The sequence below is a fragment of the Megalops cyprinoides genome, chromosome 12 (assembly GCF_013368585.1).
Source record: "Megalops cyprinoides isolate fMegCyp1 chromosome 12, fMegCyp1.pri, whole genome shotgun sequence".
Lineage (NCBI taxonomy): Eukaryota > Metazoa > Chordata > Actinopteri > Elopiformes > Megalopidae > Megalops > Megalops cyprinoides.
In genome coordinates, this window is record NC_050594.1 from 28,873,363 (window position 1) to 28,898,018 (window position 24,656).

General features: G+C 41.2%; 2 protein-coding genes across 2 annotated transcripts; one reads left to right on the forward strand and one right to left on the reverse strand.

Annotated features, from left to right (window-relative positions):
* Nucleotides 1-4,225: 4,225 nt before the first annotated feature.
* Nucleotides 4,226-19,133, forward strand: xgb (x globin). The gene is made up of 5 exons (XM_036543004.1): nucleotides 4,226-4,534; nucleotides 13,478-13,585; nucleotides 15,061-15,181; nucleotides 15,490-15,570; nucleotides 18,448-19,133. Exons 1-5 carry the CDS (start codon nucleotides 4,365-4,367, stop codon nucleotides 18,568-18,570), a joined length of 603 nt encoding a protein of 200 aa, XP_036398897.1. The 5' UTR covers nucleotides 4,226-4,364; the 3' UTR covers nucleotides 18,571-19,133.
* A 260-nt stretch (nucleotides 19,134-19,393) lies between these two features.
* srp14 (signal recognition particle 14) lies at nucleotides 19,394-22,517 on the reverse strand. Its single transcript, XM_036542672.1, has 5 exons — nucleotides 22,403-22,517; nucleotides 21,759-21,831; nucleotides 21,502-21,614; nucleotides 21,317-21,349; nucleotides 19,394-21,010 (listed from the first exon to the last, which is right to left on the reverse strand). Exons 1-5 carry the CDS (start codon nucleotides 22,424-22,426, stop codon nucleotides 20,921-20,923), a joined length of 333 nt encoding a protein of 110 aa, XP_036398565.1. The 5' UTR covers nucleotides 22,427-22,517; the 3' UTR covers nucleotides 19,394-20,920.
* Between the last annotated feature and the right edge of the window lie 2,139 nt (nucleotides 22,518-24,656).

A 24,656-nucleotide genomic window follows, 5' to 3' on the forward strand; every position in this document is an offset into this window, starting at 1 on the left:
AGTTCTCTCTGTGAAGTCAAGCTTTTTTAAGATATACATCTAGTAGACCTTTCACTACTTTGGGTCAGATTCTGACCAAAATATTAAATTCTTTATTAAGAAAATTGGTGATAATGAGATGCCTTTTCCATTTTCTTCAGAGTAGAGTCATGGATTTGAATCATGTTTGTGTAGACTACATACACTTTAATTGCTACTCTGTCAATGAGCAGTGAACATATTGTCTACTCAGTGGTAAACAGGAACACAGATGAATGTTTTAGTGTGTACTTCAAACAGGGGCACCTTACCATGTATCCCTCGTGGAATAGGGGCTGACCACTTAGAACACACAGGATATACTTCCTGTCCTTTCAGCCAAATTTCAGCCAAGCCACTGCACCTGCTGTCTACAGTCTCTAACAACCAGCACCAAACGTCTGAGAGAGTTTTACAATCTTGGCTCCTCTCATACTAGCAACCACAGAACAGAACTGCATGTCAAGACTTAGTGAAGTGAGCAGTGATTCAGGTTTAATTAATAAAAGCTCCAGTGCATTCTGACACAATTGATTTCACCTGAATACACAAAGCATCTTTTTTTCTTGACATGAAAAACAAACTGCTTTTGAAATTGTAAATATTTCATTGTACATTCTGTAATTGTCATTTGCAACCAGGCATTAGTAATACAGGTTTCTTTTCCATTATATCTTGCTTACGTGACATTCCTTTGTAACCCTTTTACAGTGGAATATTGTTGATTACGTGAATGTGAAAAGCATATTGACCTCAATAAATATGATTAATAGCAGGTGCACAGACTAGAGTCTGCAATCCATGTGATTAAAGCACTGTAGGAGACAGGAAGGCTCCGCACTATTAGAAATTAGCCATCATAACTTGACCTTTAGCCCTGTCTTGTTATTATACCAGGTTTGTAATTATGTTTAATACAATTTGAGCTAATGCTCCATTGGACTCCTTATCCTGCACTCTGTATTCCACTATTTTGTCACCACTCATGTCTGTAATTATTACCATTCATCTCTGGAACTAATTCTTTCCCTTAATCATGTATATTTCTGTACTTGTTATTTATTAAGCTGGTGTACATTTGATATACAGTAATCATCTGTCTTTATATAAATATCTACCTATATATATATTTTACTCTATCCCATGTCAGAAACTTACTGTACAGAAACATTGTCATTTTTATGTTTTCTGGAAAGGGCATGCATTCCCTATTAAAACAACCAATGTTTAGATCTTGAGTGTTTTTCTTTTCTTCTAGTATTGACTTGAAATCAATCTGACAAACAGTCTGTCTAGCTTGTCCAGCTTCACTGATTTCCCGGTAGTTTACAAACCTAGAGATGAGAACATTTGGAGAAAAAGGATTTGTAAAATGTGTCCAAGCAACTAAAAGCTCTAACTGCTCTATTTATCAAGTTTCAAATACCATTTAAATGTATATATCACGTCAGGTGCTGAAGTATTTTTGTCAATATTGTCATTCATAGAATTGAGAAGGACCCTGGTGTAAATGGGACAAGCAATATAATATTAAAGGCAGGTAGGAAATTACTGTTTTGCTCTAGGTGTTTAACTTAGTCCTGATCATGAGGTGATCCTTCATTTCAGAGACATTTTTGCAAAAAAAACAACAGGGAAAATTCTTCTATTCTTTACATCATAGGGGGCATCAGCAATCTGGCAGAGCTTGTGCTTGTAATCCAGTAACAGGATTTGAATGTTACAACCCTGGTTCCTGCCATCCCCTTGTTCAGTTTCCTGGTCACAAATTTGATAATGTTCTTGTCTAGCTTGTCAGGTTCACTGCATTTAGGATTACAAAACAGATTCCTCTGTGAATTCACAGTCCAAAAGTGTTTTTGTGTATACTGTCATCTCACATTACTTTCGGTGACAACATATTTTAGTAGCATGATACTCTGATGCTTCTGCTTCATTTTCTTTTACCAGGACTGTAAATTGACTGCATAACTCCCTTTTAATCCCTTGGCTACTTGCTTGGTTTTTTATCCTCGCTTTTCAACCTGGTCACTGCAAGTAGGTTTATCTATTTTCCTACTGCCTAGGACTGTACAATTATGCTGCTGATTGCACACTGTTCACTAGCATCTGTTTAGCCAATGGCACCAAAGCTGTGCTACCAAATGAACATTCCTCCACCTGGCATTGGCATTGGCATTGGCATTGACCATGAGCACTTTTATTTTTAAAACATACTTTGGGAGAATAAAAATTTGCCTTATTTTCAGGCCAAGACAGGAAACATCCTGACATATAAATTGTATGTTGTATATTAATAGTAATTTCTAAGAGTGTAAGTAAAAGGTAATAACTGCATGGCCCTTTATATGGTGGACACACAAAGTTAAGTTTTCATAGTCTTTACAGTTCTTCAGTTTAAAAGGCAAGAAGCAACAATGTCAGCACAAAGTGCCCTGTGACCAAGCATTTTTAAATAATTACAAAAGCACTTATCTCAAATTAAGGAGATTAGACAGGTGTTCCAAATGTGTAAAGAGGATAAAATTAACAAACAGCAGGAAGGATCATGTGCTGTTCAGAGGAGCTATAGAGAGCTGACTCCATGAGACGAATCTGATAGGCAAAAGTAACCAGACATTTTTGTATTATCTTGGCAGTTCACTATGAACATCTTTGAAGGCATTATCTGTTTCAGCTGCAGCTTCAGTTGCAGCCAAGAGAGGTGACTGTAAATGCTAATTGTATCTAAGACAATGTGATGCTTTTTCTCCCCTATGTACTCATCTATAGGCTAGAATTTTCTGGAAATGCCACATCTAGCCTGGGACTGAATAAGAACAATTGTTCTAGAGAAGTAACACATTGTAAAAAACCAAGATGGTGATACAGTTCTGTCACTACATTTTTGGACTGAAAGCTCTATAACTAAAACTGCTTTGTTCAACCATTTTAACAGACAACAGGAAGCAACTCTGAGTGCATACAGCAGTTTCCCTAGTGATAGATGGTCTTGGGTAGGAACTTGTAAGATCAGAGTGCATGGCCCCATCTTTCTTTTGGCTCCCCATTCAAGCTGACATTATTAAATACCTCTTCAGTTAAGGCCAAACCCCAAAATGGCACATTTTAAGGGCATTTCAGTTTAGAGTAAGAAGTAATGGATCACTGTATAGGTAATAGATGTAAAGGAAGTAAAGGAATTGTTGTCTGAATGGAGACAGCGCTGTGAAACATATTCACAGCAAAGAATGGATAGACGGGTTTTGATCGGTCATTCAGTTACAGCACTCTTTCCTGTTCTGTTCCATCTTCTTCCTCATCCTCTATATGCATGTTCTGTAGGGCTCACATCAGCAACAGCATGACTTTGCCACCCGAGGAGTGCTATTTAGGTCACATCAATAAGTCTTCAACTTAGCCCACTAAGCGATCCATCCCTTTATACTGTAGATGCGGTGGGGCACTTATCGAGTGTAACTGGTGCCATCAGTCCAGGCTAAATCTGTCGATGACTGAGCACAGATTAAGCAGGAACAAGTTTAATGTTGCCCACCCAAACAATCTGTGGTATGCTGTCCACAGACAAAAAGGTCTGTAGGAAGTACAATTTTGATATTGAGATTATTGAATAAGTAGCGGGTAATTCTGTATGATGTATGGCATCATCCATGATATAGTATGTTACATAACCTTATATGAATCTTGTATTTCATTCAATAATATATACAGTACTGTACATACATAAGTGCATGTATACATGCATCTAATATTAGACATTCTGTTGTTGGATATTATGCCTATAATAATTTGTCAAACTCAGGTATTCCTGCTGATATATCAAGATAGAAATAACAATCTGACCTTCTTCGCCTCTGTGTCTTCACAGGCCACAAGTGAATTGATACTTTGGCTGTTCAGGGGCTTTGTCGCTCATCTTGCCAATTACCTCCCAACCACCTTAGGGTCCGAAAACTGAGGGTTTACATCTGCCCAGACGTCTTTAGTCTCGTTCTGAGAACTGCTCCTTCAGTTTGATGATTAGACAGCTGTCCTGAGTGGGTATTATTTCCTTGAATGAATTGGGTTGCGTTAGGATCTCTCTAAGATGTTGTCTAACGCAAATATTTCACCCCTCCCCCTGCATTATACAGGTTATGAACTCTATTAATAAACCGTCATTTTTTGAATTTGTGCGCTCAGCACATAGCAGACACTGTTCCTCATGGGCACGGAGCGCGAACGCACGAAAAAAGCAAATACTTGAAACTGTCCAAAAGGCTCCAGCTTCCACTTAAGAAATACTCCGTTTGTGTTATTCCTGTTTTCATTCCAATCACTTGGGCAGTGGCCGTGCCTCGCCGAGGATGGGCTGCGCAATATCAGGACTGGGCTTGGCACCCAAACCCACAGCAGAAGCGAAAGATGAAGAAGCCGCTGCCACCCACCTCAGCGAGGAACAAATCGACATGATCAAGGAGTCATGGAAAGTTATCCAAGAGGACATCGCAAAAGTTGGAATCATTATGTTTGTAAGGTTAGTACGTTTTAGTTCGGTAACCGTACACGCTGTATAAAATAGTGCAGCCACAGCGCAGTGGCTTGGTGTTCAAAGGTAACCCTTGGTATCTTGGTCTGTTTACACACATATTTAGGCGCTTATTGTTTGTACTGCCGTGAACTGATGACAGACTATTGGTATGGAGTGTCAACGCGAGTTTTAGAAATAATGTTTTACGATGTTAGTTTTCACAGGTCGCCCGTTTTAATAATTCTTTATGCCTGTCATTGAAAGGTCTTTGCTACTTCCCAAGTAGGCTATATTTTCACCGAGGTGATCATATAGTCCGTGAAAACTGATTCGCCGAATGAATTGCTTAAATCTCCTTTTTTAAACGTATAGTATATTTCCTGTAAATTATGAAACCAAAAATGTCATTTTAATTGGCAGTTCCAATGTCCTTCATTTACACAACACAAGGCTCATTCACACATTTAACAAAAATCACTTGAACAAATCATTTTATTTATTATTCTAATTAAACGCTAGCCTGTAACTTTAAACTGTAGATTTTGATTAATTAATATTTCGTAGAGCATTGCTCATCGAAATTGATTTTTTTCGTCCTAGACCCGCGGGGACTTCATATGAAGAACCAATCAGAATATTTCAGAACCTAAATTTCGCTTTTTGGTCATGAAGGTCACTTTTATACCTCATACTTCAATCTCGCAACTCGCCTGTTACCTTAACAGCTGACCTGTCACAGTGAATATATTGCCCAAGTGGTCGATAACACACTTCCGTTGGTGTAAATCAATGTGGCTTTACAAGACCATCATTTGAGCCGGTTGGTGATAGGACTTTGGACACACTATTTATCAGACGTGCGATCAGAGTTTATGCGCCAGGACTGGTGCTACCATGGACTCAGCACGAAATTGTCCGTTTAATCATTGTTGCTATTCACATAAAGCACGAGCGTCGCGACAGGTCTGATGTTCTATCGGAATATTGACCTTGCCATACATGCATCAATCACAATTACACACGCCATCTGCATACGCACCTCCCCTGTACGTATGTGCACGTATACTTCAAATGTATGTGTGTGTACATGCAATCTCAAGTTTGAGGAACTGATATTGATACCAACTGGAAACGCGCGTAGGGTAGCCTACTCATACAGGAGCGCGATCAAGATGCGTGTGCATGATTCTGTGCGCCCAGGGGAAATGAGGTTTGTTTGTCAGATATCTCAGTTCTGTATTTTAGTGGGATTTTAACCACGTTTATGGATAATTAAACATTCGCTATGTGGTATTGACGTATTAATGTAAGCCTAATGTGTTCTAGCCTTTTCCCCAGTTACACAGAGCGCTCTCTAGTCCTTACTGAGGATACAGTATTCAGTAGCCTATAGAGTGAGTTAAACTGTAATTAAAACAATTTGGAAACTGAACACATTAGGAGAATATTTCAGTTACCATTATATGCCTGGGATAGGTATTCTATAATTTATTCCCATACGAGGTGCCCTCTTGAATAAAGGAAGCATTTCTGCATTTTGCTCTAAATTATTTCAATCAAATATTGCGATATGCATCACACCACAAAGCAACTCAGCATTTAGATATTTGTATTCACAAAAACAATACATTAAAAAAAAATCTATTGTAATTTGTTTGAAAGATGGTGATGTGCAGCAATACTTAAGATTAGAGCCATAAATACATATTATAAATTCAAAATTGTTTTCCAATCCAAATTGTGTCTACCTCATTTTAAAGGTAAAGACAGGGGAAAAGATAAACAATGGGTCATGAATAATCCTTGACTTTACATTCATAGAAGACAAACAATGCTGTAAGTGCAGCATGCAGAGAAAAAAATCTTGCAGATATTTCTTCTAAGTTGTCTAAATGGACTGAGAATTGTAGAGACATGGACGCAAGTATCTTTAGGCATTTAGTTGGAGGCTTGAGCCTCCTCATTTAGGCTGAGAAATTGTGACATTCCCCACCCAAGCTACTCTACCAGCAATACTATTTAACCCCTGCCATGCCTGCCTTCCCTGAAGCCAGCAGATTCAGTCTGCCTTATTGGGGGAGACCACAGAGTATTCCATTTTCAGACCTCAGAGATGAATAATACCTTTCATCATTTAATGTGAGAAAACAGGCATATTGTTAACAAGCCTTCCTCTCTTTGAATGTAGCCATAACCATTAGTCACAGCATGATTGGTTTCACTCTGTTGAGACTTTGGACAGCGCATCATGGTGAATTTGCTGGTTAACAAGCCCTGCAAACATTTGTTTACATTAATTTAAAACTAGAGGGACTGCATGAGATTCGGGGTAAGAGCAGAAGTGAGGTATGAATATAATCAGATATTCAGGCTGTTTGTGGAGGAAGGACCAGGCAGACAGTTGTATGCCGCAAACACAACTGTGGAACTGTGTCTCTGGAGGACATCCAGACAGCTGAAGAGATTGACCTTAGCGTGTTGGCCTGGAACCACTGCAGCCTCCAATGGCTAGCTGTTCCTCCTGGCACCAGACAGTAGTAGAGTGTGCATTCTCATGAAGAGCATGTTTTGGTGCCTGCAGGGATTCACAGAAGACATAAGCCTCTGTGCTGCCCACCCGAGTACACGCCAGGAAATGTTTTCTTCGCTTTTGTAAATCTTGCAAGATCTTGACACTTTGGTGTCAAACAGATCTTTGAAACTTAATTTCTAAAGATGGAGAAGTTGACCTCATCAGCTTCAATTTGTCACAGATATTTTCACAAATGTTTCTCATATTTTAAGATCTACAAATTCAAAATAGTCCATTAGGTCATTTCTGTATTAAGTGTCAGATTATTAAAGGTCTGTGATGCCTTCAGCTTGATTTATTGACCTCTTCCTCTGTGACCCAATATGCAGTGGGAAACCTCTTCTTTTTTTCTTTTTTCTTTGAAACTGACTACCTTAAACAAGCATACTGTGAATAGAGTAGAATAGAAATAAATTAGGTGGACAAAGAGAGTATGAAAGTGTTGGTGGTTTCTGAAAATCTATTAATAGAAAACTGCAGACAAACTGTAAATGTCAGTGAGAATGGCGTGACACAGTACATAGGAAAATAAATGTAGAAGGGCATACATTGAAGTAGGTCAACAGGGATGAATATGCTGCAGGAGATAATTGTATGTGTCAGGTTGCTCTCTGCATCTTCAATACACAATACACAATACTAGCTGTAAATGAAAGAATTTGAAGGATTTTTTAAATTAATTTCCCAAACTTCTGAATATGACCTTTAAATTCTATTCAGTTAAGAAGGATATATTCATCCTTTTTTCCCTAGCACACAGGGGAGGAGGAAATAATTGGGAAAAATCCGTTCTCTATAAGAAGGCATGGTGTCCAGCATGAATGCATCACAGAGGTCCTTAAGTGTGTGGGGTAACTGATGAATTGGAACTTAACAAAAGACCCCAAATGTCACCCGGTCGGGGATGAAGCTTGAACATCATTATTTCACGCGATGGAGACAGAGGGTGAACCAGTCATTTCACTTCTTTCATTTACCCAAGTTTCTGCTATGGGCACTTTTTCTTAAAAATTGTCCTAAGCTGTCATTAACAAACTATTGTGCTGTTGACTAGACACAAGGAAGGGCACTTACAAGTTTTTCTGAACTGTTTACTACAACTGGAAAAACACTGTTGTTTCAGAAAATCATTGAAGTGTCTTTATCTTACATGACAAAATAGTTAAAAACAATGACCAATAATATTATTTTGTGAACATATTATGTTGTGACCTGCTTCAGCCTTCATCGGGCTCATGATTGTGCTGTAGCTCTAACTGGCAGACCTGGAGAAAAGGCTTTAAGACCTTTTGGTAAAGTAAGTCTGTAGGAGTTTAGAACACATCTGTGAAAGCCAAGAGGACTATGGAAAATTTAATGTAGCCTCTGTGAAACAAATTATTTCAATTAATTATGGAAACCAGTTTTGATCCAGGCAACATAAAGTACAATACCCATGAAGTATATTTGACAGATGAGTGTTCCTGTTCATTCTGAGAGGAGAGAAAATGAGTTTAGAATTTTCATTTTGGTTATAAATGAATGTATAAGGTTTTGAGAGCAGATACAGAGCACTGCTACCGAAATGCCTTTATGTCATGGGTGGTTTAATCTCAAATCTAGTCATAATATTGATTTAGCTGCTTAGCTGTTTTGAGAGCTAATTTCTGTTTCAGCATTTGTGGGTTTCACACGCATGGAGGAGCAGGTCGTTTTCATTTCTCTTTATTTAGCATCAGGTTTGAAAGCCAGCTGTTATTTTTTCCAGTGTTCTCAGAATAACATGTTTGGGAGTCATCGGAGGGTTTAGTAATTCTCAGGACAGGGAATGCTGCTGCAAGTTGTACCCACAGAGCAAGAGAGAAGTGACAGGAGAGGACCACAATTTGCAAGAGCCATTTACTGGACGGTGCCAAACTTCCTGTAGTACCAGAAGTCAATGCATCTTCTTTTAAAAAAAGAAGCGTTTACTGGATACTGATGTCCATCAACTCACTTATCTGCTGTTATTTCTGAATCATTTTAGAGGATCAGATGACCCCCTCAACCTACCAAGTGAAATCACTCTATCTGTTAACACATTCATGTCTCAGCATCATCACACGTGCTTGTCGTGACAGGGAAAAAGATCTCTGTATATGAGTCATCTTGGACACATCGCCGCACGATTGCACATTTCAGTCCTTACCATCCTTTCTGCTCTTAGTTGTCATCTATTGAAGATGCTCTTTGTTTATTGACATCCATTCAGATATGGAAAAAAAACAAGGATTGGCAGAGGAATTGGGATGAAAAAGACAACCTCCAAGCAGAAGAGTACAAACCCAGTTAATGGCAGGGTAACTGGAAGCTGAGCAGATTGCAGCTGTGACTCGGTTTTGTCTCTTTGCACGTCTGGTCGTTGGGAAAGGCAGGCAGTTTGTCGTATGTGCAAATGGAGCAGTGTGAAAACATCCCCAGGACTTTAACAGCCCTCCGGCCGGAGCAGCTGTGAAGACGAGCCCGGAGCTGTCAAACATCAGAGCAAATCCATGAATAAAACAAACAACAGAGGAAGCTAATAAACCATCCTGAGTAATCTCTGTGTTTATACCCACAGAGTGACTTCTATTTGCTCTTAAAGTCGCTGTCCTGCTGTCAACCCCCTTCCACTCCTGTGTGAATATTTAAAAAAGAAGAGCGCACACACACACACACACACACGCACATGCACACACACACACACACACACACACACACACATACACACACACACACACACACACACACACACTACAGACACTGCTGTGGGCTGGCCACATAACCACTGTGGACACAGATATTGGTGGCATTACTAAAATTGCTGGCAGCGTCGAGCTTCATGTCATGAATCGGCAAAATCAAATAAAACAGAACTAACATGGAAAATTGGCTGAAGCGGGAACATCGAGAGGGTCTATTTTTTGGTACGCCTCTGAGTTTCTCCAAGCGCAGGGAAGGGATGTTGTTTGCAGTGTTCTGTACCGAGAGGTCAAAACGTGCACTGTATCTGAAGCTCAGGATCACAGTGGGGAAGGGGGCACCCTGTCACTTCAGTAACCGAACTAATTGCACATATGCACGTTGGCTAAAGGTAGCGAACACCCCACAAGGCTGAAGGATAAAAATAGCACTTAATGAAAACGCACCCGTCTTAAGCATGACGGTTGATGCATTTACAGCCTAGCACCTGTACAAAATAAGGAAGGTGATCTCCGTGGTCTTGTGATGTCAGGCAGTTTATTCAGAGTTAATTCAGAGAGAGGCAGTTAGTTATAGGGCTTTACACAAAACAATCTTTCAGGTTGGTGGAGTACTTGAACAGTGAGTGTATGGAGTGGCTGGCCTTATGCTCCATTTCTGAGGCCTTTCCTTCTAAAAGCAGAAAAACAGAAAAGCATATACAACAGCTTGGGCAGAAACACCTTTGTGTCTGAAGTTCTTATCCTGACTCACTATATGATGCGCCAGCAGATGTGACACCCTGACTTCTGCAAGAGAAACAGCCAGATAACAGTCTTGTACTTGCTGTGAGGTCCGTAGGGGTAATGCTATGTCTCTGCAGTGCATGTACATACGTGTATGTGTATGTGTGTGTGTGTGTGTAACAGTGAGGGATGGTTGTGGGTAGTGTAGCCTTTTGCTAGGAGCTGAGACAGGATGGCATTGTGTTTTGGGCAGCTTTCTCTCTACCTATCTGGGTAATTGAGGAAGGGACTCTGTTAAGGTTCTGGTACCTTAGACCTAAACCCACAGAAAGTATGTGAGCTGTACTTACATTTACTTTTATATTTACATTTACTCATTTGGCAGACACTTTTATCCAAAGTAACTTACAAGTGAGGCAGAGTACAAGACAACATAAGCAAAAGCCATACATGGAGTCACAATGTTAGACGTGCTGCATGACCAAGTTTAGTTGGCCAGATAAGGTACAAGCTAGCTAGCTGGTAGAGACATAAGTGCATTAAACCATTATTTTTTTATTTAAATGGAAAACAGAGTTTAGGACATAAGAAATTGCTTTAGGTGGTAGTGATTCAAGTGATCAGGTGAGTGCAGAAGAGCTGTGTCTTCAGATGTTTCTTAAAAATATTGAGGGATTTGGCAGACCAGATGAAATGTGGAATGTCATTCCACCATTGGGGGACAACAGCAGATAAAGTTCTGGATAGTGATTTTGTGCCACGACGTGACAGGACCATCAGATGCCGTTCGGTCACAGAGCACAGCGGTCGGGTAGGACGTAGTAGAACGTTCAGGAAAGTAGGTGCAGCTTTGTTTGTTGTTCTGAATGCAAGCATCCAGGCCTTGAACCTGATGCAGGCAGCTGCAGGGAGCCAGTGGAGCGAGACAGAGAGGTGTAACATGGGCCCTCTTCGGTTGGTTGATACCAGACGTGTAGCTGCATTTTGTATCAACTGCAAAGGCTTAATGGTGCATGCAGATAGGCCAGCCAAGAGAGCATTGCAGTAGTCCAGTCTTGAGATGACAAGAGCCTGGACAAGGAGCTGTGCTGGATACTCAGATAGGTAGGGTCTGATTTTCCAGATCCAAATCTGCATGCTGTGGCTGTCTTCACAATGTGGTCCTTAATGTTTAGCTGGTCATCAAACACTACCCCCAGGTTCCTTGCAGACCCAGATGGAGTTAGTGTCGTTGAGCCAAGCAGTGCAGTGATGTCTTGCTGAATGGACAGGCTGGCTGGGAGGATGAGGAGCTCCATCTTAGACAGGTTGAGTTGAAGGTGGCATTGCTTCATCCAGTCTGAGATGTCCGAGAGGCAGGCGGAGATTCATGCTGAGACGGAGGTGTAATCAGGATGGAATGAGAAGTAGAGCTGGGTGTCATCGGCATAGCAGTGGTAGGAGAAGCCATGCAACTGAATGATTGGGCCCAGTGAGGTTGTATACAGTGAGAAGAGGAGGAGGCCAAGCACCAATCCCTGAGGTACCCCAGTGGTTAGTCGATGTGACCTAGATACCCCACCCGTCCAAGATACCTCGACCTTCCTACACTTGCTCCTTTATATGCAAGTTAACATCACAGACAACCCTTGTGGTATCATCTTTCACTTTATGTGTCATTTTTGGATTCGGTTTGGATATCTGCAGGTGGATATGAGCAGGAAACCAACTAATTCTAAACAGGAATCAACCAGAGCAGGCAGCTAAAATAACCAACAAACAAAAAGTGTAGAGGGAACAGACCCCCCTGCACAGGTCCTCATAGCTGTCTCATAGGTCCCCAGCTGCCTCATAGCATAGTAACTGCAAGTCCTATTGCAGCTTTATGTGAGATGAATGTATCCTCAATTGGACATCGCTGACAAAGTAACTCAGACTGATAGGCTCCTCAAACCCATGGTGGCTCTATGCAAGAGAGGAGGGAGGAGGCAGCAGTGACCTTACCTGTCTGTGTGCTCCGCGCCATGATTGCAGCTTGCAAGAAAGCCCAGCAGGCCTCCCCGTACTTACAGAACAGCCAGGGAAGAATTCTAAGGGCTTTCCAACACAATCAGGTCTCATGTCACAGAACAGTGCTGGGGGGGAGTGGAAACATTCAGTTCACTTGCAGAAGCTCTGCTGGCCGTTCCCATTTAAAAGGGCTACACCTCCAGTATCTTGTTTCTTTTGCAGTCTTTGTTACCAAAATGTCACTTCCTCCGGACCTATTGTCAGAGCATTTGCCAGAAGGTTAAACCTGTTTTCTCTACGCAGAGGGCTAATTTGACACTTTGACACCCTTATTGCACATTTGTGGCTTCATACATGTATGCATCCTGCAATTGCAAAGTGAAGAGAATAAGTAGAGGACTTCGACTGTGAGTGCCCTGACTTTTGCCCTGGAGCTGATCTTTACACTGGCAGCCACAAGTCCAGTTTAATTAGCAACTGTCCTGATTTTCACACAGACTGTGTGGACCATTCTGAAAACCCACCTAACATGTAATGTTCTCATTATGTTTCTGTGACACTGAAGCCATACTCTAACAATGCTAAAATTCTGTAGAAACGTTAGTGTATAATAACATTTTCACTGAGAAAGAAGAACTGTTATGGTTGAAGGACATTTTGTAAAGAAGCTTAATCCTTCTGGGTTGTAATGGAAAAATACATAGGATTGTCTCTGGTACATTGTGTCCAAAGAAAGTCTATAGTATAATATAGTATATAATACTATATAAGTATGTAACAGTATAATAATTTCTGTTTTGTATTTCAAGTAAATAGTGAATGTCTTTCTCAAAACCTTGTAAGTGGTGTTAGTGTAATACAGAGAGAAAAATGTTTAAACAGGCAAAGCATGTTGGCGTATTTAACCAATATTTATGAATCCTGCTTTGGGAAGCTCACAGGAGTCTGTTGTCTTGGCAACAGGTTGTTTGAGACCCATCCGGAATGCAAAGATGTCTTCTTCCTGTTCCGAGACGTGGAGGACTTGGAGCGTCTACGGACCAGCAAGGAGCTGCGAGCTCACGGGCTGCGGTCAGTGCCTGGTCCCCAAAGGCTTCATTGTCCTTGCATGCTTATTTTCTTTCAATCACCACTCCAGCTCTCCAGCTCGTAATGTCTTTTCAAGCACATACACCCAAGGGGGAGGAACATTGCTACAGAAACCATCACCCTCCTCTGTCCTTCAGTGATTACGCTCTGTGTCAGGGATTGGTTTGGCTGTTTGTAGAGACTCTCAGGCCAGCTTACCTACCTGTGGGCCATGTCAATGTACTGGTGTGGCCCATGACCTTTTCTGTATGATGTCAAGATGACAAGGTAAGTCTTTAGTCTTATGTGAGTATGCCATGTGGAGACAAACAAACACCAACGAACTGGCATGATTTTCTGTTCAGTGGCATTCTTTCCCAGATATATTTCAAAAGATTTTATTCTTTGCCAGATATGTTTCAGTGTTTTTTCTTGATAAGAAACATTGAGTATGGGTATGGCTGACACTGAAAATAAGTTTTAAAGGGATAAGGGATTCACTGCTCTAAACACTCAAGATTTATCCAGTCGCACACAGGGGCGATTGCGTAAATTAAAGTTTTCATTAAGTTGCAGTGTGATTGAAAAGAAAAATCTTGACAGCAGACCCTTGTGCCTAACCTACTTAAACCACATCGGAAAGACTTTCCGGTCAGCTTTGTAAATTTGAGAGCAGCCACAGAGCATTAGTAGCTGGGATTGATCCCCCCCCCCTTCCATTCAAGGACACACTTAACTCAAATGCCAGCTTCCATATCATTTACTTCTTTGTTTTGCTCCCAGTTACATCAAGCCCCCTCATGAGAGGCTAACAAAGCTAATTAATCCAGAGGGCTGAATCATGTGATGTAGCCGTCACACTGGCATTGTAGGAGACGGACAGCAAGGGAGCTGTGCAACAGTGCACATGATAAAGACCAGGTGGCCCTCAGTCATGGATCTGGACAATGGTAAAAAACACCCTCTCTGTCCAAAAGCCTGGAAGCGACCAACTATTGTCCTTTTTGTATGTATTATGCATTAATAATCATGAATAATAATATATTTTGTGGCTGTGGTCCTCGATTAAACTGTGAACAGAAAACATAGGAAAACAGATTCAGAATGTGAGGGCTGACCATACGGAGCTCTTACAGCAGCTGGTATAAGATGGAAAAGGTATCCACAATAGTTACTAAAATAAGGATATTGATTCCTTTTCACTGCACAGTGAATGCAAAGTGATCTTCTGTCAACCAATGTGGGTTCCTCTCTATCAGATTAATTTTGTGAAATTATATGTGGATTTTATGTGGTCCTTTTCCAGGGTGTCTTACAGTTCACTGTTTAATCCCACATGCTCTATAAACTGTAATAGAAAAAAGGGTTTTCTCTTGCACTTCAATGAGCTGTTCCTTGATACATTACATCACCCTTCTCAGTTGTGTGTTTTACTCTCTAACAGCACTGATATGTAAAAAGCTGTATTCCCCTCACAGGGTAATGTCTTTCATTGAGAAGAGTGTGGCCAGACTGGACAAGCTGGAGCGGCTGGACCACCTTGCCCTGGAGCTGGGGAAGAGCCACTATCGCTACAATGCCCCACCCAAGTATTATGGGGTAGGTCTGCATCGATTCCGCACTCGTTATTGTCCACATCTTTTCAGACCCCTAACAAATAGAATACTATGAATCGGAGAACTGTTGATTTGCACCCTAGAATATTGATTATATGGATTACACAATATGCAACATATTTGTTTTCTTTACATCACCTAAATCACTTTTCACAGTCAAGTAATGGAATTGGAAATATTGGGTGGCAAGAGCACTTTAGTGCCTATAGATGTGAAATTATTCATGGACAACATTGCCAGATTTTCCACAACAGTCATCAGTCAGAATTCTAAATGTCTTTTTTCTCCCAGTATGTGGGGGCAGAGTTTATCTGTGCTGTCCAGCCAATTCTGAAGGAGAACTGGACCCCTGAACTGGAGGAGGCGTGGAAGGTACAGAACCATCTGCACTGTTTTTCTGGGTTTTACTCACTAGCAGGGCATATCTGTCATTCTGCATGTCAAAAGTAACAAATATGGTGTCCCTTGGAATTATATTAGTTTAATTTAGTTTGTAAAAGTGCAATAATTGTACATGTCATTGGTGTGGCTTCATAAAAAAGGAATAGCTACTTGTGGCATGTTCAGTAAGGTATGCCATTGGTTCTGAACAATTTACCTTGAAAAATGAGACATGAGAAATAGTTCTTCAAACATCTTTACAAAAAGTGGCTTGTATACATGAATAAAATCTTTTAAGATACTGTTTTCAGGGGTTGAACAATTGGTCTGCCCAAAATTTTACAAGTGTTAAGTTTGAATGCGAACACACTTTGGCATAAAAATGTTGCATACCCATGCTATATGCAAAGAGCGCTATGGTTAGTAGTTGGAGCAATTAAGGAACCTTTAGTTCTTTTTATTAGTTAGTAGTATCTTATTTGTTTGCACCACATATACATACAGTAGTAGGTGAATTTTACATCCATCCTGGATTTATAAATGAGAGATGTAGGGCAGGGGCTTCTGACAGCTAGTCAGGAGGGACTGTGTGTTGGCTTCCTTCATGGCACTGGGATACATTTAGCACCTGACTGCAGGAGTGGCATTGCATTTCAGATCTGTGCTATATACTGCTGTCAGTCTACACTATGCCCAGCATGCCATAGCACCTGCAGGGTAGGTAGTCTCAGTAATGGAGGTTCCCACAGTGGCACTCTCCACACAGGAGGGTTTTGTGATGTGAGTGAGAGGGAGGCTGCGGGCAGCCAGAGGTGAGTGTTTGACTTTGCTGCAGAAAGAAGATGGAGGTCATTTTCAGCACATATGGCAGCGGAAGGTGGCTGCTAGCTGATGTCTTATGGGTCTGTCTCATATGCATTTCTGTATATGTATTAACGGTCAGAGAATAATAAGGAGCTAACAGTGAAAGCGATGCGCTTTCATATGTTTGTAAAAGTAAATTATAAAATCTCATAGAGGATATGTGTCGTGATTGCCTTATCAGGTATGCATTATTACACATTTATTCTAAGCTAGGAATGCGACATTAGTCTATGTGTCTCTGCCACTGTTTGAATGCATCCATCAAACCTCATTAGTTGTTGTTATAGTTTTGCAATTATATTGCTCTGTTATGTGTTTGCGCTGAAAGCCAGACCTGATGATGCATTCTGTTTAGTGCAGCCAGTTCTCACGCAACCTACTTAATTCGTTCTGCTCTCTCTTCAAATGTAAAAAAATTCTAGTCATTGCTGAATCACAATTAATGAGCAAAATTTTTGTATTTGGCCAAAATGGCTACCTCATAGTGTGATCATTCTAACACTGTTTCTTGGAAACGACTGGCCTCTAGTGGATAGAAAATGAACAGCACATGCTAGAAGGTAGTCGATGACCAGCAACCCCGCTTTTGCATGAGAAAACCATCTTATGCTCTATCACGCTTCAGTGCATTTTTCAAAAGTCACAAACCACACAGCAATATACCACTTACCATTAGAAAGCATGGAGAGCATTTGGACTCCTTCAAAAGTTGAAAATATTTGAATGAAACTGACTACCAAATACCTGCACTAGCATTACACAGCAAGACAAGGAATAACAACTTCCCATAATGCAAATGTAGAATTCCATTTTAGAAACATATGGAGAATACAAAAACATTTTTAATCTGCACTTGAGACCAAATGTCTAGAGTGCAAAGTGCACTGCACCTGAAGCAAGGGCAGCCGAGTTATGCTGTTACATCCTCTGCTTCTCCTCATGTTTCATTCTGCGTGTCACTAGTCTGGTCTGTCTCTGGTATCAAGAGACAAGGCCACTCTGCCGTAATAAAGCAAGATAACCTGGTGAGAGGAGCTCACTGGCTGCTGGGTACAAACGTGTCTTCAGCCCCACTGATGCACAGGAGGTGAAAACAGCTTCTGGCAGAATGGAGGGTGTGATTGTTCCTCCAAGAACAAGGGGCACATGGGGGGACATCTGTTCCAGTGTATTTTTCCAGCCTTTTCAAGCACCTAACTGCATTCAACACATCTGCCCACAGGTCATTCATAAGCTGAATTCACATAAGCTGAGAGAACTGCAGCCCAACCGGAATATTCTAGTGCAGCTTTTACTTCATGGCTGAATGGATAGTATTACTTCATCCTTGCATTACTGCATATATAGCATGTTCCAATTGACTAAAAGGAAACAGGACAAGGTCTTAAAAAGGTCTTTTGTGCCCAAAATGACACATTTGAGTGAGTCTTCCCGTCATGCTGAATTCTACAGTTCCTGTTAGTGTTTGTCTATCTGACACCAATAGTTAACAAAATGCTTTCTTCTGTGGATCAGTGAAAAAACTGGAACCAAGTACTTGTCTTTTGGTTTCCAACAACAGACTGAGGGGTACAAAAGAAGGATACAGGCTTATCCACTCGCTCAAAGGTGAAACTGAAGGCAGGTGAAAATCCCTTTTGTGGGTGGGGATAACCTCAATCATGTGACTTGGTTCCATTTTGAGGGGAAAGTGCTTAGGGCAAGTGAGCAAAAACACAGCCACACCAAACACAAAGGGTACAAGCTTGCACACAAGCTCAAAGGGAGCAACTGAAAGTTCATTGAGACATTTTTGAGACATTTTGTCTCAGAAGATGCCCTTATGTAGATGTGGTCTCCATTAGTGAATAATGACCACTGCCTCCTTTAAAAACTGATGTTGGATTCCCTCAAGATCAAAACTTTGACTTAATACCCATCATGTCTTCTTGCTATCACCCTTGCTATCACCAGAGTGATCTATGCTTACACTGTTCACATGCTGTGCTTTCTTTTTACTCCCAGGCCTTGTTCATGTACGTCACCAGGATAATGAAACAGGGCTATCTGGAGGAGGAGAGGAACAAGCACAACACTCCAGTTATCTCCAGCAAGGAGAAACCAGAGAAGAAGAACACTGCCCTTTAGGAGTGCTTCCCAATGGCAGACATGCCCAGAGACTTTGTGACCTATCACAGAAGAGATCTGTCACATGTAGCGTAGTTCTGTACATAGTGTATTTATCACATTCATTCATATACAAGTGGTGCACAGTCTTCACAGCATCCCATACAACAGTTGTTTTTCTTTTACATTTTTCCAGAAGTTGCCGCTTCAAAACCAAAGCCATGCTAGCCACCTTATTGAGTTCAGTATCAATAGATCCACTAACAGTCTGCTGAATCTCTGGTCATTTCACCAAAAGCAAGCAGCTTGTGGCTTCCTTTTTATCTCAAGGGCGCTTGTATTTCTTTATTCATTCTTTTTTTAAGTTACATTTGGCTGCTGCTTGCTGGTCCAGTGACAACAGATTTCAGTTTTAAAGAAAAAACAATGTCATCAAACACAATATTCAGTGTCACCACACTGAAGACAGATGAATTGTCAAAACAGTGACTGTAAAAATGTAAACCATGTCTTGTACTCCATAGAAAATGGTTACCCACACTTCATGTTAAATAGCATTTATCTCTGTTGAATACAATGAAGACTTGAACACTAAGACTTTTGCAAACACACAAGTGATATTAAAAATGATACATTTATGTTAATGTACTCAAAAATAAAATTGTTCTTTTATGTCAATCTAGTTGAAGGCAATTTTACAATCCATCGTTTCAGCAGATTCATTCATACACTACACTACACTAGTTCACTGGAAACAAGTGAAGAGAGGACCACCATGGAATACCCCAAACCACTGGACCATATTTCACTGACAGCAGCACTTGGAATTAGTACTGCAGCCCGCTCTCAAGCTTCTCGTTAATTACACCCAGCAACCTGATAACGGAGCATGAGTTTAGACAGAGATTAGCTTTGTCAATATTAGTGCAACTGGTTTCTAAATGTCCTTGTACTGTCAGATGTGTGGTAGTTTTTCCAAGTACTCATTCACTAAGGTTTCTATTGGCATAACAACCATGAAAATGGTTCAAACAAGTTCAAAACAAGCACATATTGGATTAGACGTTTACCATGAGAAGAGCAGACATGTATAAAATTTTTTGTATCTATAAGCAGGGCAGCATCAGTGTAACTCTCATTTGAAATAATGTATGTTTTCAATCTTTAAGACATATGTCCTGCATTGTCAGGTTCTGCAATTCCTGGGTGAGATGGGAATAACCTTTATGACAGGGGTTGTGTCACTGCCCCCTGGGGAGCAGTTTGTCAAGCACTGCTTCATACAACAGTAAGAGGATAAGAGTTAACTATGCTTTAAACGAGGGGCACATAAAGGGCTTGTTTCATCAACTGAATGATTTATTTTCAGGCTCAACAAAAAAACGCAACAGATTCAGCCCCTACTTTCAGTTTCCAAAACAAACACAAAATGGACCCATGCCATGCCCTTTACAGAACCATTGGTGTGTTATTTTCAGTCAGACACCCAACATTTTCCTCACAGTTACAACATCTTCCAGATACATTTGCATGGAAACCACCACACTTAAAAGTTCAAGTATGGCAATAAAAGTGAATTTCAAATTAAAAACAAAAAAGGTTAAATCACACAAAGTCTGTAAATATTGTCAAATTACAGTCTTGTCCCTGTCTTCCCTGTTAGCACTTTGTTAAATACAGAAGACATTGGCAATCACAACGCATATTTGACACCATGAGTTCACACAGGTCCTGTTTCAAACTTCCCGCTTCCACATTCTTGCTCTACCTCAACATGCATTTTCAAAACAGAATAACATTCAAGCTCCAAGAACAGACTGGTGAAAACTTGAATGGGGAGGTGTGAAGACCTACACTAACATGAAAATTAAACCAGGTCCAACAAGTCCCAGAACGAAGCATCCCAAAACAAATAAGAATTTATTGTGCGCACTGAAACCCTTAAGACAGTCTGTAGTATTCAGATTTCCTCTGACACATTCTGCACTCGGTTGCCCGAAAACTCATGGGCCACAATTTTCTCTACATCTTAAATCCAAAACATGGGCCGATCGGATCGTACTCTTAACTTCCCTATATGAATCTCCTTATGATTTCAAGTAAGCCTGAATGGCAAAAAAATGTTCTTGTATCTTGGTGGTGGCATAAATTTCAACATCTTCCCAAAGTCTCCATTGGCAAGGAGCGCTGCCATGTGTAGTATTCAATGTAGCGGAATTAGGATAAATGTAACGCCATGGGTGGCAGCCTACACAGCAGTATTGTTGCTCAGTCGCGCTCACTGCTCTGTGGGTTGGAGGAGGTGGTAGAGGTGGGAAGCACGGGCAGGCAGTGGCATTTCCAGCACACCCTGCCACTGAGTGTCTCCTGCTCACTGAGTGGCTTTGGTCTTCTTGCTCTTGCTCTTTTTGTCCTTCTTCTTCAGGCCATCCATGTGTGCTCGCAGCAGATTAGAGTAAGCCTTGGGCAGGGGGTGGGGAGAGCAGCCAGATTTGATCAGAGGATTTTCAGATACCCATTACTTGCCTTACAGACACCCTTATCCAAGGCGAATTAAGTTTCCTTCATAAGATGACAAAGTTATTCTTCTTGCTCATATGTTCACATGTTATATTTAATGAGAAAAATGTTGATTTTACATCAGTCATCCCCTAGGTCAATAACCCGTTTCTCATGACATGCATGTAAATAAATAAAAACCTGATGACAACTGCAGAATCATCTTCAGACCCAACAAAGCTACAAATGTCAAACTCAGGAAACTCACCATCTGGAACTTGATGACTTCTTTGCTGCTGACCTGGAAAATACAGACAAAGGAAATGTGGCAGTACCCCACAAACCACTTTACTAACGAATGACAACACTCCTGTGTCTACCAGGTAAGCACCAACTCCCTGCTTGCTTTCAGCCCTGTGTTATCTCATTACAATGCAAAGACTGCATACTCACCACTGTGCTAATTTTCTTTTTTCCATCTGTGGCGCGAATGAGACACTTGTTGTCCACGGGTTCGAAGTTCTCTGGGTTACCTTTCCTAGGCACTGGTTTCGTTCTCCCATCATCTGCAGAGAGACACACACTGTGGGGTTAAACACAAGTTGTAGCACGGCTATAGTCGGCTGACTTGGTGTAGGCCTGCATCTCGTCTGTGTCACTATTTAGAGCAATCTGAAAGTCGCATGTCAAAGAAATCACATGAAACTTACATTTCTTTAATGTGATATAAACACTTCCAGATGTCCTGCACTTCTGAAAAAGCCGCGTCAACTCCGTCAAAAACTGGAGGAGAAAATTCACAGCAGATTTTAAAATGCCACTGGCTTTTGTAACGCACTGTAACTAAATAACTACCTACCTAATTAACCAGTGTTTACCAAAGCATAATTAACCAATAACGTTGACACTTACTGTCACCTAAATTACGCTTTCCTAACCAGCTAGCAAGCCGGTAAGCCTGAAGTATGACGGTGCACGACCAAGCTAACTGTGCTTTTAAGCACAGCTTCGTCTACAGCTGGGATAGCCAGTCAGTTAGCTAGCAAGATACAAGCCTGTATTTTTGCAAAAATTTGCATTATCCGCTAGGTAATGCTAACCTTACTTTCATTACTTCTTTTCACACATTCAATAGCTAGAGCTAAGATTATATATATGCAAATGATCGCCATTAATGTAGCCAGTCAGGTAGATAGGTTGGTTTGGGATGAAACGTTATGCCTCAGCTAACGTTAGCTAGCGAGTTAGAGAGACTTTCATTCAGTGTCCAGTAAGACAACATGCCAAGCCTTCACGCCTGCTAGCTGAGCAGTCCTCAAGAGCTACTCGACAGAACAAGAAACTACTATCTTACCGAGTCATTCTCAAGAAGCACCATACTTTCTAGACAGCCTGAGCCTGCACAACCCTAAGGATCGCTGCTTCTGCTGTAGGTCCTACACAACTCCCTAAGCACACGTCCTGCAATCGGAAGCGAAGAGCTGAACTCTGACCTTTACGTCAACTCTGCATCAGCTGAGCTTCTTCTACTGACGATTGTCGTAATGACTGCTGGCAGCCTTCAAGTACACTGCGCCATCTGTTGAACTGGAGGCTGAGTCGGAGATGAGAAGTCTAATGCTACAGTAGTACGGAGACGAGACGAGAGCTGACTTATTCTAAACAAATAAATAAACACATAAATGCGTAAATAAATAAATGTAGGACTAAATTAATACATATTTACATTTCTGTATGTCTGCGTCCGGTATGTTAATGTTGGGCCAGCCTGACCGGATTCTAAAGCTCCCGGGCAATTCTAGGGGCGCCAGATATTAGCAACTAAAATGCTTTGTATAAAAGCGGCTGCCAAATGAATAAATGGAAAAAGCTGATCGACTCTACCCCTTGAACCTTTTGTGAATGTTCCGAGCCCGCTCTTGTAAGGGTGGAGAAGACGGTGCGCGCATGCTGACAAATTGAAATTAAAATGTTATAAGTGAACGAGGAATGTGCAGCCAGCTTTGATTGATTTTCCGTTATTGTTGCCCTGTTAATTTAGCCGTTCAGTTGTGGATTCAGAGCCTATTTTAACTGTCTTATAATTATGTATCAATTTTTCTGTTTGCTCGATTCAGAACCATATGGGTCAGCCAAAGAGCGAATGTCGCTCTGGAGCCGCAGGTTGCCGATCCCTGAGTCATAACCTATTCATTTTACCTGCAGCAGCAGAGACCTCGAACTAAGCAAGACCGACAGAACCGTCACCTAGGATGATGTCACCAGAACCCAGTTGAATGGTAGCTTCTCTGGCAACAGCAGACAGCTTGTCATGCAAAAAGTAAGGCTTTAGAATAGTTAATTCAGAACAGATTAAAAAAAAAAACTCTTGGCAGTCAATTAAAGGACAAGAGGACAAGTCAACTCTTGTCCTCCATACTGTGGAGGCTAGAAAAGAAAATATACAGGTAACTGACAAAATAAAGGAAACTTTAAGTAATTTCCACCGTGTTTAGGGTCATATATAAAATTGCTGGGAAGGCCCAGTTGTCCATTATTTTGGCTACCATGGCTAGAAGGGTGATTGTTGGGGCATGTTTGGCAGGAGTGGCAGTGACCGCTCAACTTGCCGATGTTTCATGAGAAACAGTGGCTTAACTGAAGTTGGCATGGAAGTCTGAGGGAAAGGAATCATCAGCTAGGGGCAGCTGTGGTCACATGCACATAGTCCCTGATTGTGATGCCCGTGCATTGGTTTCAGATGCCAGGCAAAACAGACAAGCAACTCTGAATCAGTCGACTCCAAATATCAGTCTAGGATGTGAGCAGATAGTTTTATCAAGAACAGTCTGTTGTGAACTTCACTGAGGGGATGCTATGGTCAGCCTGTAGAGCCTAAACCCCTTGTTTCACCTAAAAAGGCATGTTTGCAAGTAAGGTGGTAGTGGTCTACTGAGAAGTGGAGAAAAAATTTATATGGTCAGATGAGTCACCCTTCATCCTGTTCTTAACAGCAGATGAATGCATGTGTGGCATATGGCAAAAGAAATCTACATGCCCAAGGGCTCGTTTCGCATTATGACGGGTTCTGGTGGCCCTGTTATGGTGCGGGCAGATTTTCCTGGCATGGGTTAGATCCACTCAAGCCCTTGGAGGATAGGGTAAATGCCAATAAATATAAAACTATTCTGAGTGTTCATCTTCATCTTATGGTGAAGCATTTCTATCCTGATTGGAATAGTTTCTTCTAGGATGATAGTGTTCCCATCCAGAAGTACTCACAGAATGGTTTGATGAGTATGCATGGTCTTCTCAATCACCAGATTTCATCCCCAAATGACCACTTATGCAAGATTCTTTGGCAGGGCTTTAGACAGTGTTTTCCACTACCATCAACAATACACCATGGATGGCATTTCTTGTGGAAGAAAGGTGCCACATCCCCCCAGAGCTCCAGACACATGTAGAATCTATCCCAAGGCATATTGAAGCTGTTCTGCTGGCCCATGGTGGCCTGAAGCCCGATCAATATCTATATCTATATCTATAGGCAATTTCTGAGACATTGATGACTCTTATTACATATAGCTCAGCCCTGCCCAAAGTCCTTAAACCTATTCGAAGGTTTC